We start from the raw sequence: 13,912 nt of genomic DNA, 5'->3' as shown, positions 1-13,912 counted from the left end.
CTTACCTTATACTCCTGGAGGTCACCATTTAGAGAGTCTTCAGGAGGTGGTTGCCAAGCAACCATGATGCCGGTTCCATTCCCATCGTTCAGCTTCACCGTGACACTTTGGGGTGGTGCGCTGGGGGCTATTCCGTCAGAGAGTAAAGAAAATCAGGGTCACTATTAGCGTTTGACAACAACACACAGGTTTAAAAATAAATGCCTGACTTTGTTTTCTGTCACATATTTAAGATCTTTCTAGAAACATAATTAATTCTCATATTAGAACATTTTCGAACTCTCACACACAGCCCAGTGAGCCCCTGCTGGAGAGTGCGTGTGGGCATCAGGTGAGAATGGGATTGAGTAAGACTGTAATAGGAACACAGGAACATGAGTAGACCATTCAGCCCCTCGAGCCTGTTCCCCATTCAATTAGACTATGATGGATCTGTATCTTAACTCCATTTACCTGCTTCGATTCCCTAACCCTTAATCCCCTCACCCAACAAAAATCTATCAATCTCAGTGTTGAAATTTTCAATTGACCCCCAGCCTCAACAGCTTTTTGGGGGAGAGAGTTCCAGATTCCCACTCCCCTTTGTGTGAAGAAGTGCTTCCTGACATCACCCCTGAACGGCCTGGCTCTAATTTTAAGGTTCTGCCCCCTTGTTCTGGACTCCCCCCACCAGAGGAAATAGTTTCTCTCTATCTACCCGAGCAAATCCTTTAATCATCTTAAACACCTCGATCAGATCACCCCTTAATCTTCTATACTCGAGGGAATACAAGCCTAGTCTCTGCAACCTGTCCTCGTAGTTTAACCCTTTTAGCCCCGGTATCATTCTGGTGAATCTGCATCCCCTCCAAGGCCAATATATCCTTCCTGAGGTGCGGTGCCCAGAACAAGGTCCTTTCAAGTCTTCCTCTGGACGCTGCCTTCCCCCTCACACATTGGGGGATGGATCTGGCCTCCTCCCTTGTCTCCCCCTCTCGGGTGATCTGTAACTCGCTGTGTGTCTCATGGTAGATGGGACCTCCCATTTCATCTTCGAACCCTGAACCTTCTGACCACAAAACCCGTCTCGTGCAGGAGTCTTACAAACAGAGAGGTTGGGTTTGAACCCAGGCCCGAGTGTCGAGGGATTTTCCTGTTAATATGATCGTCCATTTGCGTTCCCATCTTTGGATCTCCATTCTTCAGCTATCAGCGCGGTTCACGCAGTCCACAGCCTGGAAATCTCAGATGGCTCAGGGTTCTGGGAGAGCAATGCCCAGCGCCACTAGGTATCAATCCCCGGCATTAACTCCCTCCCTGTGGCTGAGGCGAAGTAGCAAACCTCTGACAGGGAGGGTGGGGAGAGAGAGGACTTCCTACCACTCCAGGGTGGATATTGTCCTTGGATCTTCACTCTCTTCCCTTGGAGAACAGTGTGAAATAGTGGGAGGATTCACAGGCTGATTTACAGTCTGACAGGCCACGATGTGAAATCTCCTTCCACGGGGGTAATCATCTTTACGCCAGGCGATAGGGTGGTTAGTCCAATATGGTGGGAGGGTTTCATGGGTTCCCACAACTAATAGGGTGAGAGGAGGCTATCAACACTCCGTGGGCTCGAGAATCCCACTCAGTGTCAACCCAATAATTCAGAGCTGGGTGGACTGGGTGAGTGTGATGTCGGACTGGGTGAGTGTGAGGTTGGACTGGGTGAGTGTGATGTCGGACTGGGTGAGTGTGATATTAGATCGGGTGAGTGTGATGTCGGACTGAGTGAGTGTGATATTGGACTGGGTGAGTGTGATGTCGGACTGGGTGAATGTGATATTGGACCGGGTGAGTGTGATATTGGACTGGGTGAGTGTGATGTTGGACTGGGTGAGTGTGATGTTGGACTGGGTGAGTGTAGTGTCGGACTGGGTGAGTGTGATGTCGGACTGGGTGAGTGTGATATTAGACCGGGTGAGTGTGATGTCGGACTGGGTGAGTGTGATATTGGACTGGGTGAGTGTGATATTGGACCGGGTGAGTGTGATATTGGACTGGGTGAGTGTGATGTTGGACTGGGTGAGTGTAGTGTCGGACTGGGTGAGTGTGATGTCGGACTGGGTGAGTGTGATATTAGACCGGGTGAGTGTGATGTCGGACTGGGTGAGTGTGATATTGGACCGGGTGAGTGTGATGTTGGACTGGGTGAGTGTGATATTGGACCGGGTGAGTGTGATATTGGACTGGGTGAGTGTGATATTGGACTGGGTGAGTGTGATGTCGGACTGGGTGAGTGTGATATTGGACTGGGTGAGTGTGATGTCGGACTGGGTGAATGTGATATTGGACCGGGTGAGTGTGATATTGGACTGGGTGAGTGTGATATTGGACTGGGTGAGTGTGATGTCGGACTGGGTGAGTGTGATATTGGACTGGGTGAGTGTGATGTCGGACTGGGTGAATGTGATATTGGACCGGGTGAGTGTGATATTGGACTGGGTGAGTGTGATATTGGACCGGGTGAGTGTGATGTTGGACTGGGTGAGTGTGATATTGGACCGGGTGAGTGTGATGTCAGACTGGGTGAGTGTGATGTCGGACTGGGTGAGTGTGATATTGGACCGGGTGAGTGTGATGTCGGACTGGGTGAGTGTGATATTGGACTGGGTGAGTGTGATGTCAGACTGGGTGAGTGTGATTTCGGACTGGGTGAGTGTGATGTCGGACTGGGTGAGTGTGATGTCGGACCGGGTGAGTGTGATGTTGGACTGGGTGAGTGTGATATCGGACTGGGTGAGTGTGATATTGGACTGGGTGAGTGTGATATTGGACTGGGTGAGTGTGATATTGGACCAGGTGAGTGTGATGTCGGACTGGGTGAGTGTGATGTCGGACCGGGTGAGTGTGATGTCGGACTGGGTGAGTGTGATGTCGGACCGGGTGAGTGTGATGTCGGACCGGGTGAGTGTGATGTCGGACCGGGTGAGTGTGATGTCGGACCGGGTGAGTGTGATGTCGGACTGGGTGAGTGTGATGTTGGACCGGGTGAGTGTGATGTCGGACTGGGTGAGTGTGATGTTGGACCGGGTGAGTGTGAAATCGGACCGGGTGAGTGTGATGTCGGACTGGGTGAGTGTGATATTAGATCGGGTGAGTGTGATATTGGACTGGGTGAGTGTGATATTGGACTGGGTGAGTGTGATATTGGACTGGGTGAGTGTGATGTCGGACTGGGTGAGTGTGATGTCGGACTGGGTGAGTGTGATGTCGGACCGGGTGAGTGTGATATTGGACTGGGTGAGTGTGATGTCAGACTGGGTGAGTGTGATATCGGACCGGGTGAGTGTGATGTCGGACTGGGTGAGTGTGATGTCGGACTGGGTGAGTGTGATGTCGGACCGGGTGAGTGTGATATTGGACCGGGTGAGTGTGATGTCGGACTGGGTGAGTGTGATATCGGACCGGGTGAGTGTGATGTCGGACTGGGTGAGTGTGATGTCGGACCGGGTGAGTGTGATGTCGGACTGGGTGAGTGTGATGTCGGACCGGGTGAGTGTGATGTCGGACTGGGTGAGTGTGATGTCGGACTGGGTGAGTGTGATGTCGGACTGGGTGAGTGTGATATTGGGGATCCGGTCTCCGCTCGCCGGGATTGTCTGGAGAGGGGGTTCGAACTCGACCCCTCCTGACTCAGGGGTGCAAATGGTCCCCAGTGGGCCAAAGCCTCCCTCCCTCCTGCTCTGGGCTGTAAGGCCCAAATAGAAAACAGACAAATAAAACAGCAGAAATAGAAAATGGAACCAAATCGTTGGGCGAATTGACAAAAATGAAATCTTGCCGTACTGTGTGTTTTACCTTCCTCCGTGGTCTTAGCATATTTCACATCACTGTCCGCACCCTGAAACTCGTTGAAAAACGGCCGCACTTTGATATCGTAGCCTACGCCTTTCCTCAGTTTCGGGACCACGGCGCTGCGATCGGTTGCCGACCTCGCCTCAAAAACTGACCAATCGGACTGTGGCCGATTGTCCGGCGAGGACGGCCTGTACAGTATCTTGTATCCCTGGATGTACTGCGACTGCTCATCAACCTGGGGAGGAAAGGTCGGAAAGCGGTCAGTCCGTGGGGGAAGTGACGCAGAGCAGCAAACGGGGAGGTCCTCATTGGCCATGAGGCACACACAGATCACCCGAGGTGGGGGGAACAAGGGAGGAAGCCAGTCTTGTCCCCTAATGTGCGAGGGAGGAAAGCCACGTCCAAAGGAAGACTTGAGAGGACTTTGTTTTTCAATCAGTTTTGTTTTAATCACCCTCCCATCCTCTCCTGAAGGTGCTGAGACTCACAGGGGTACAGTCATATCAGCTACCCCCAAGTGCCCGTCCGTTATATGTGAACCCAGGCAGTCATTGTTAGCAGGCTATTCGACCATGGCCATCATGGCAGTCTTACTCAATCCCATCCTCGCCAGACGCTCACACTCACTCAGCCAGGGGGGGGTCAGGGGATGGGGATCGCGAGCTGGAATCATGGCTCGTTTTACCCTCTCTGACCGAGAGGAATGGAGGGTAATTGTTGAGACCCAAACTGCTGCCGCAGCAGAGAGACCGCTGGGGAGGAATGAGGGACAAAACTTAGTAAAGCTTAAACTCTAGACTCCAGAGACAAGATAGTCTTCATCGAGAGACAGAAAATGTTCAAAACATTGAGAACATCAACCCAGAATTTTCCATTAAGGTAAGTCAGGGCAGGAGAACAAGAGGAGATTAGATTAGAGAAAACTCAATTATAAACAGATATTGAAAAAGAATTGCTATTCACATAAACAAAGATGTAAATTGATCGAAAACACAACATTAAAAACTACTGGGGAGTTTGGGATGCATTTCGATATCAGGCCGGGTGAGTGTGATGTCGGACTGGGTGAGTGTGATATTGGACTGGGTGAGTGTGATTTCGGACTGGGTGAGTGTGATTTCGGACTGGGTGAGTGTGATATTGGACTGGGTGAGTGTGATGTCGGAATGGGTGAGTGTGATGTCGGACTGGGTGAGTGTGATGTTGGACTGGGTGAGTGTGATGTCGTACTGGGTGAGTGTGATGTTAGATTGGGTGAGTGTGATGTCGGATTGGGTGAGTGTGATGTCGGACTGGGTGAGTGTGATGTCGGACTGGGTGAGTGTGATGTCGGACTGGGTGAGTGTGATGTCGGATTGGGTGAGTGTGATGTCGGACTGGGTGAGTGTGATGTCGGACTGGGTGAGTTGGATATTGGACCGGGTGAGTGTGATATCGGACTGGGTGAGTGTGATGTCGGATTGGGTGAGTTGGATATTGGACCGGGTGAGTGTGATATCGGACTGGGTGAGTGTGATGTCGGACTGGGTGAGTGTGATGTCGGACTGGGTGAGTTGGATATCGGACTGGGTGAGTGTGATTTCGGACTGGGTGAGTGCGATGTTGGACTGGGTGAGTTGGATATTGGACTGGGTGAGTGTGATTTCGGACTGGGTGAGTGTGATGTCGGACAGGGTGAGTGTGATGTTGGACTGGGTGAGTTGGATATCGGACTGGGTGAGTGTGATGTCGGACAGGGTGAGTGTGATGTTGGACTGGGTGAGTGTGAAATCGGACCGGGTGAGTGTGATCTCGGACTGGGTGAGTGTGATGTCGGATTGGGTGAGTTGGATATTGGACTGGGTGAGTGTGATGTCGGACTGGGTGATTGTGATGTCGGATTGGGTAAGTTGGATATTGGACTGGGTGAGTGTGATCTCTAACTGGGTGAGTGTGATGTCAGACAGGGTGAGTTGGATATTGGACTGGGTGAGTGTGATGTTGGACATGGTGAGTGTGATATCAGACTGGGTGAGTGTGATGTCGGACAGGGTGAGTGTGATATCAGACTGGGTGAGTGTGATGTCGGACAGGGTGAGTTGGATATTGGACTGGGTGAGTGTGATGTCGGACTGGGTGGGTTGGATATTGGACTGGGTGAGTGTGATGTTGGACACGGTGAGTGTGATATCAGACTGGGTGAGTGTGATGTCGGACAGGGTGAGTTGGATATTGGACTGGGTGAGTGTGATGTCGGATTGGGTGAGTTGGATATTGGACTGGGTGAGTGTGATGTCGGATTGGGTGAGTTGGATATTGGACTGGGTGAGTGTGATGTTGGACACGGTGAGTGTGATATCAGACTGGGTGAGTGTGATGTCGGACATGGTGAGTGTGATGTCGGACTGCGTGAGTGTGATGTCAGACTGGGTGAGTGTGATGTCGGACTCCGTGAGTGTGATGTCGGACTGGGTGAGTTGGATATTGGACTGGGTGAGTGTGATTTCGGACTGGGTGAGCTGGATATTGGACTGGGTGAGTGTGATGTCGGACTGGGTGAGTGTGATGTTGGACAGGGTGAGTGTGATGTCGGACTGGGTGAGTGTGATGTCGGACTGGGTGAGTTGGATATTGGACTGGGTGAGTGTGATGTCGGACTGGGTGAGTGTGATGTCGGACTGGGTGAGTTGGATATTGGACTGGGTGAGTGTGATGTCGGAGACGGTGAGTTGGATATTGGACTGGGTGAGTGTGATGTCGGACTGGGTGAGTGTGATGTCGGACTTGGTGAGTTGGATATTGGACTGGGTGAGTGTGATGTCGGACTGGGTGAGTGTGATATCGGACCGGGTGAGTTGGATATTGAACTGGGTGAGTGTGATGTCGGACTGGGTGAGTGTGATGTCGGACTGGGTGAGTGTGATGCGAGACTGGGTGAGTGTGATGTCGGACTGGGTGAGTTGGATATTGGACTGGGTGAGTGTGATGTCGGACTGGGTGAGTGGGATGTCGGACTGGGTGAGTGTGATGTCGGACTGGGTGAGTTGGATATTGGACTGGGTGAGTGTGATGTCGGACTGGGTGAGTTGGATATTGGACCGGTTGAGTGTGATGTCGGACCGGTTGAGTGTGATGTCGGACTGGGTGAGTGTGATGTCGGACTGGGTGAGTGTGATGTCGGACTGGGTGAGTGTGATCTCGGACTGGGTGAGTATGATGTCGGACTGGGTGAGTGTGATGTCGGACTGGGTGAGTGTGATCTCGGACTGGGTGAGTGTGATGTTGGACCGGTTGAGTGTGATGTCGGACCGGTTGAGTGTGATGTCGGACTGGGTGAGTGTGATGTCGGACTGGGTGAGTGTGATGTCGGATTGGGTAAGTTGGATATTGGACCGGGTGAGTGTGATATCGGAATGGGTGAGTTGGATATTGGACCGGGTGAGTGTGATTTCGGACTGGGTGAGTGTGATGTCGGACTGGGTGAGTTGGATATTGGACTGGGTGAGTGTGATGTCGGACAGGGTGAGTGTGATGTTGGACTGGGTGAGTTGGATATCGGACTGGGTGAGTGTGATCTCGGACAGGGTGAGTGTGATGTTCGATTGGGTGAGTGTGATATTGGACCGGGTGCGTGTGATCTCGGACTGGGTGAGTGTGATGTCGGATTGGGTGAGTTGGATATTGGACTGGGTGAGTGTGATGTCGGACTGGGTGAGTGTGATGTCGGATTGGGTAAGTTGGATATTGGATCGGGTGAGTGTGATGTCGGACACGGTGAGTGTGATATCAGACTGGGTGAGTGTGATGTCGGATTGGGTGCGTGTGATGTCAGACTGGGTGAGTTGGATATTGGACTGGGTGAGTGTGATGTTGGACTGGGTGAGTTGGATATCGGACTGGGTGAGTGTGATGTCGGACTGGGTGAGTGTGATGTTGGACTGGGTGAGTTGGATATCGGACTGGGTGAGTGTGATGTCGGACAGGGTGAGTGCGATATCAGACTGGGTGAGTGTGATGTCGGACTGGGTGAGTGTGATGTTGGACTGGGTGAGTGTGAAATCGGACCGGGTGAGTGTGATGTCGGACTGGGTGAGTGTGATGTTGGACTGGGTGAGTTGGATATTGGACTGGGTGAGTGTGATGTCGGACTTGGTGAGTGTGATGTCGGACTGGGTGAGTGTGATGTCGGACTGGGTGAGTGTGATGTTGGGCTGGGTGAGTGTGATATTGGAACGGGTGAGTGTGATGTCGGACTGGGTGAGTTGGATATTGGACTGGGTGAGTGTGATGTTGGGCTGGGTGAGTGTGATATTGGACCGGGTGAGTGTGATGTCGGACCGGGTGAGTGTGATGTTGGACAGGGTGAGTTGGATATCGGATTGGGTGAGTGTGATGTCGGACTGGGTGAGTTGGATATCGGACTGGGTGAGTGTGATGTCGGATTGGGTGATTGTGATGTTGGACTGGGTGAGTTGGATATTGGACTGGGTGAGTGTGATGTCAGACTTGGTGAGTTGGATATTGGACTGGGTGAGTGTGATGTCGGATTGGGTGAGTGTGATGTCGGAGACGGTGAGTGTGATGTTGGACTGGGTGAGTTGGATATTGGACTGGGTGAGTGTGATGTCGGACTGGGTGAGTGTGATGTCGGAGACGGTGAGTGTGATGTTGGACTGGGTGAGATGGATATTGGACTGGGTGAGTGTGATTTCGGACTGGGTGAGTGCGATGTTGGACTGGGTGAGTTGGATATTGGACTGGGTGAGTGTGATTTCGGACTGGGTGAGTGTGATGTCGGACAGGGTGAGTGTGATGTTGGACTGGGTGAGTTGGATATCGGACTGGGTGAGTGTGATGTCGGACAGGGTGAGTGTGATGTTGGACTGGGTGAGTGTGAAATCGGACCGGGTGAGTGTGATCTCGGACTGGGTGAGTGTGATGTCGGATTGGGTGAGTTGGATATTGGACTGGGTGAGTGTGATGTCGGACTGGGTGATTGTGATGTCGGATTGGGTAAGTTGGATATTGGACTGGGTGAGTGTGATCTCTAACTGGGTGAGTGTGATGTCAGACAGGGTGAGTTGGATATTGGACTGGGTGAGTGTGATGTTGGACATGGTGAGTGTGATATCAGACTGGGTGAGTGTGATGTCGGACAGGGTGAGTGTGATATCAGACTGGGTGAGTGTGATGTCGGACAGGGTGAGTTGGATATTGGACTGGGTGAGTGTGATGTCGGACTGGGTGAGTTGGATATTGGACTGGGTGAGTGTGATGTTGGACACGGTGAGTGTGATATCAGACTGGGTGAGTGTGATGTCGGACAGGGTGAGTTGGATATTGGACTGGGTGAGTGTGATGTCGGATTGGGTGAGTTGGATATTGGACTGGGTGAGTGTGATGTCGGATTGGGTGAGTTGGATATTGGACTGGGTGAGTGTGATGTTGGACACGGTGAGTGTGATATCAGACTGGGTGAGTGTGATGTCGGACAGGGTGAGTGTGATGTCGGACTGCGTGAGTGTGATGTCAGACTGGGTGAGTGTGATGTCGGACTCCGTGAGTGTGATGTCGGACTGGGTGAGTTGGATATTGGACTGGGTGAGTGTGATTTCGGACTGGGTGAGTGTGATGTCGGACTGGGTGAGCTGGATATTGGACTGGGTGAGTGTGATGTCGGACTGGGTGAGTGTGATGTTGGACGGGGTGAGTGTGATGTCGGACTGGGTGAGTGTGATGTCGGACTGGGTGAGTTGGATATTGGACTGGGTGAGTGTGATGTCGGACTGGGTGAGTGTGATGTCGGACTGGGTGAGTTGGATATTGGACTGGGTGAGTGTGATGTCGGAGACGGTGAGTGTGATGTCGGACTGGGTGAGTTGGATATTGGACTGGGTGAGTGTGATGTCGGACTGGGTGAGTGTGATGTCGGACTTGGTGAGTTGGATATTGGACTGGGTGAGTGTGATGTCGGACTGGGTGAGTGTGATATCGGACCGGGTGAGTTGGATATTGAACTGGGTGAGTGTGATGTCGGACTGGGTGAGTGTGATGTCGGACTGGGTGAGTGTGATGCGAGACTGGGTGAGTGTGATGTCGGACTGGGTGAGTTGGATATTGGACTGGGTGAGTGTGATGTCGGACTGGGTGAGTGGGATGTCGGACTGGGTGAGTGTGATGTCGGACTGGGTGAGTTGGATATTGGACTGGGTGAGTGTGATGTCGGACTGGGTGAGTTGGATATTAGATCGGTTGAGTGTGATGTCGGACTGGGTGAGTGTGATGTCGGACTGGGTGAGTGTGATCTCGGACTGGGTGAGTATGATGTCGGACTGGGTGAGTGTGATGTCGGACTGGGTGAGTGTGATCTCGGACTGGGTGAGTGTGATGTTAGACCGGTTGAGTGTGATGTTGGACCGGTTGAGTGTGATGTCGGACTGGGTGAGTGTGATGTCGGACTGGGTGAGTTGGATATTGGACCGGGTGAGTGTGATTTCGGACTGGGTGAGTGTGATGTCGGACTGGGTGAGTTGGATATTGGACTGGGTGAGTGTGATGTCAGACAGGGTGAGTGTGATGTTGGACTGGGTGAGTTGGATATCGGACTGGGTGAGTGTGATCTTGGACAGGGTGAATGTGATGTTCGATTGGGTGAGTGTGAAATTGGACCGGGTGCGTGTGATCTCGGACTGGGTGAGTGTGATGTCGGATTGGGTGAGTTGGATATTGGACTGGGTGAGTGTGATTTCGGACTGGGTGAGTGTGATGTCGGATTGGGTAAGTTGGATATTGGATCGGGTGAGTGTGATGTCGGACACGGTGAGTGTGATATCAGACTGGGTGAGTGTGATGTCGGATTGGGTGCGTGTGATGTCAGACTGGGTGAGTTGGATATTGGACTGGGTGAGTGTGATGTTGGACTGGGTGAGTTGGATATCGGACTGGGTGAGTGTGATGTCGGACTGGGTGAGTGTGATGTTGGACTGGGTGAGTTGGATATCGGACTGGGTGAGTGTGATGTCGGACAGGGTGAGTGCGATATCAGACTGGGTGAGTGTGATGTCGGACTGGGTGATTGTGATGTTGGACTGGGTGAGTGTGAAATCGGACCGGGTGAGTGTGATGTCGGACTGGGTGAGTGTGATGTTGGACTGGGTGAGTTGGATATTGGACTGGGTGAGTGTGATGTCGGACTGGGTGAGTGTGATGTCGGACTGGGTGAGTGTGATGTTGGGCTGGGTGAGTGTGATATTGGAACGGGTGAGTGTGATGTCGGACTGGGTGAGTTGGATATTGGACTGGGTGAGTGTGATGTTGGGCTGGGTGAGTGTGATATTGGACCGGGTGAGTGTGATGTCGGACCGGGTGAGTGTGATGTTGGACAGGGTGAGTTGGATATCGGATTGGGTGAGTGTGATGTCGGACTGGGTGAGTTGGATATCGGACTGGGTGAGTGTGATGTCGGATTGGGTGATTGTGATGTTGGACTGGGTGAGTTGGATATTGGACTGGGTGAGTGTGATGTCAGACTTGGTGAGTTGGATATTGGACTGGGTGAGTGTGATGTCGGATTGGGTGAGTGTGATGTCGGAGACGGTGAGTGTGATGTTGGACTGGGTGAGTTGGATATTGGACTGGGTGAGTGTGATGTCGGACTGGGTGAGTGTGATGTCGGAGACGGTGAGTGTGATGTTGGAATGGGTGAGTTGGATATTGGACTGGGTAAGTGTGATGTCGGACTGGGTGAGTGTGATGTCGGACTGGGTGAGTGTGATGTCGGACTGGGTGAGTGGGATGTCGGACTGGGTGAGTGGGATGTCGGACTTGGTGAGTTGGATATTGGACTGGGTAAGTGTGATGTCGGACTGGGTGAGTGTGATGTCGGACTGGGTGAGTGTGATGTCGGACTGGGTGAGTGGGATGTCGGACTGGGTGAGTGGGATGTCGGACTGGGTGAGTGTGATCTCGGACTGGGTGAGTGTGATGTCGGACTGGGTGAGTTGGATATTGGACTGGGTGAGTGTGATGTCGGACTGGGTGAGTTGGATATTAGACCGGTTGAGTGTGATGTCGGACTGGGTGAGTGTGATGTCGGACTGGGTGAGTGTGATCTCGGACTGGGTGAGTGTGATCTCGGACTGGGTGAGTGTGATGTCGGACTGGGTGAGTGTGATGTTGGACCAGTTGAGTGTGATGTCGGACTGGGTGAGTGTGATGTCGGACTGGGTGAGTGTGATGTCGGACTGGGTAAGTTGGATATTGGACCGGGTGAGTGTGATATCGGAATGGGTGAGTTGGATATTGGACTGGGTGAGTGTGATTTCGGACTGGGTGAGTGTGATGTCGGACTGGGTGAGTTGGATATTGGACTGGGTGAGTGTGATGTCGGACAGGGTGAGTGTGATGTCGGACTGGGTGAGTGTGATGTCGGATTGGGTGAGTTGGATATTGGACTGGGTGAGTGTGATGTCGGACTGGGTGAGTGTGATGTCGGATTGGGTAAGTTGGATATTGGACCGGGTGAGTGTGATATCGGACCGGGTGAGTTGGATATTGGACTGGGTGAGTGTGATGTCGGACAGGGTGAGTGTGATGTTGGTCTGGGTGAGTGTGATGTTGGACTGGGTGAGTTGGATATCGGACTGGGTGAGTGTGATGTCGGACTGGGTGAGTGTGATGTTGGACTGGGTGAGTGTGAATTCGGACCGGGTGAGTGTGATGTCGGACTGGGTGAGTGTGATGTTGGACTGGGTGAGTTGGATATTGGACTGGGTGAGTGTGATGTCGGACGAGGTGAGTGTGATGTCGGACTGGGTGAGTGTGATGTCGGACTGGGTGAGTGTGATGTTGGGCTGGGTGAGTGTGATGTCGGACCGGGTGAGTGTGATGTTGGACTGGGTGAGTTGGATATCGGACTGGGTGAGTGTGATATCGGACCGGGTGAGTTGGATATTGGACTGGGTGAGGTTGATGTTGGACACGGTGAGTGTGATGTCGGACTGGGTGAGTTGGATATTGGACCGGGTGAGTTGGATATTGGACTGGGTGAGTGTGATGTTGGACACGGTGAGTGTGATGTCGGACTGGGTGAGTGTGATGTCGGATTGGGTGAGTGTGATATCGGACTGGGTGAGTGTGATGTCAGATTGGGTGAGTGTGATGTCGGACTGGGTGAGTTGAATATTGGACTGGGTGAGTGTGATGTCGGACTGGGTGAGTGTGATGTCGGAGACGGTGAGTGTGATGTTGGACTGGGTGAGTTGGATATTGGACTGGGTGAGTGTGATGTTGGACACGGTGAGTGTGATGTCGGACTGGGTGAGTGTGATGTCGGATTGGGTGAGTGTGATATCGGACTGGGTGAGTGTGATGTCGGATTGGGTGAGTGTGATGTCGGACTGGGTGAGTTGGATATTGGACCGGGTGAGTTGGATATTGGACTGGGTGAGTGTGATGTTGGACACGGTGAGTGTGATGTCGGACTGGGTGAGTGTGATGTCGGATTGGGTGAGTGTGATATCGGACTGGGTGAGTGTGATGTCGGATTGGGTGAGTGTGATGTCGGACTGGGTGAGTTGAATATTGGACTGGGTGAGTGTGATGTCGGACTGGGTGAGTGTGATGTCGGAGACGGTGAGTGTGATGTTGGACTGGGTGAGTTGGATATTGGACTGGGTAAGTGTGATGTCGGACTGGGTGAGTGTGATGTTGGACTGGGTGAGTTGGATATTGGACTGGGTGAGTGTGATGTCGGACTGGGTGAGTTGGATATTGGACTAAGTGAGCGTGATATCGGACCGGTTGAGTTGGATATTGGACTGGGTGAGTGTGATGTCGGACTGGGTGAGTGTGATGTCGGACTGGGCGAGTGTGATGTCGGACTGGGTGAGTGTGATGTTGGACTGGGTGAGTTGGATATTGGACTAGGTGAGCGTGATATCGCACTGGGTGAGTTGGATATTGGACTGGGTGAGTGTGATGTCGGACTGCGTGAGTGGGATGTCGGACTGCGTGAGTGTGATGTCGGACTGGTTGAGTGTGATGCTAGACTGGGTGAGTGTGATGTTGGACTGGGTGAGTTGGATATTGGACTGGGTGAGTGTGATATCGG

The 13,912-nt window shown here is 52.5% G+C and overlaps 1 protein-coding gene across 5 annotated transcripts in view; it reads right to left on the bottom strand.

Annotated features, from left to right (window-relative positions):
- The window catches only part of robo1 (roundabout, axon guidance receptor, homolog 1 (Drosophila)), a 359,932-nt gene that overhangs the window by 83,955 nt on the left and 262,065 nt on the right, over positions 1–13,912 (bottom strand). For all 5 annotated transcript variants that reach the window (XM_067993416.1, XM_067993419.1, XM_067993420.1 and 2 more), the window contains exons 14-15: positions 3,823–4,057; positions 6–127 (exon numbers count right to left, since the gene is read on the bottom strand). In XM_067993416.1, the coding sequence (XP_067849517.1) occupies positions 6–127; positions 3,823–4,057 (357 nt within the window). The remainder of the gene's footprint in view (positions 1–5; positions 128–3,822; positions 4,058–13,912) is intronic.

Source organism: Heptranchias perlo, chromosome 11, assembly GCF_035084215.1.
Source record: "Heptranchias perlo isolate sHepPer1 chromosome 11, sHepPer1.hap1, whole genome shotgun sequence".
In the NCBI taxonomy this organism is placed as follows: Eukaryota; Metazoa; Chordata; class Chondrichthyes; order Hexanchiformes; family Hexanchidae; genus Heptranchias; species Heptranchias perlo.
The sequence above is the reverse complement of the archived record's forward strand: the minus strand, read 5'-3'. Positions and strand labels throughout refer to the sequence as shown.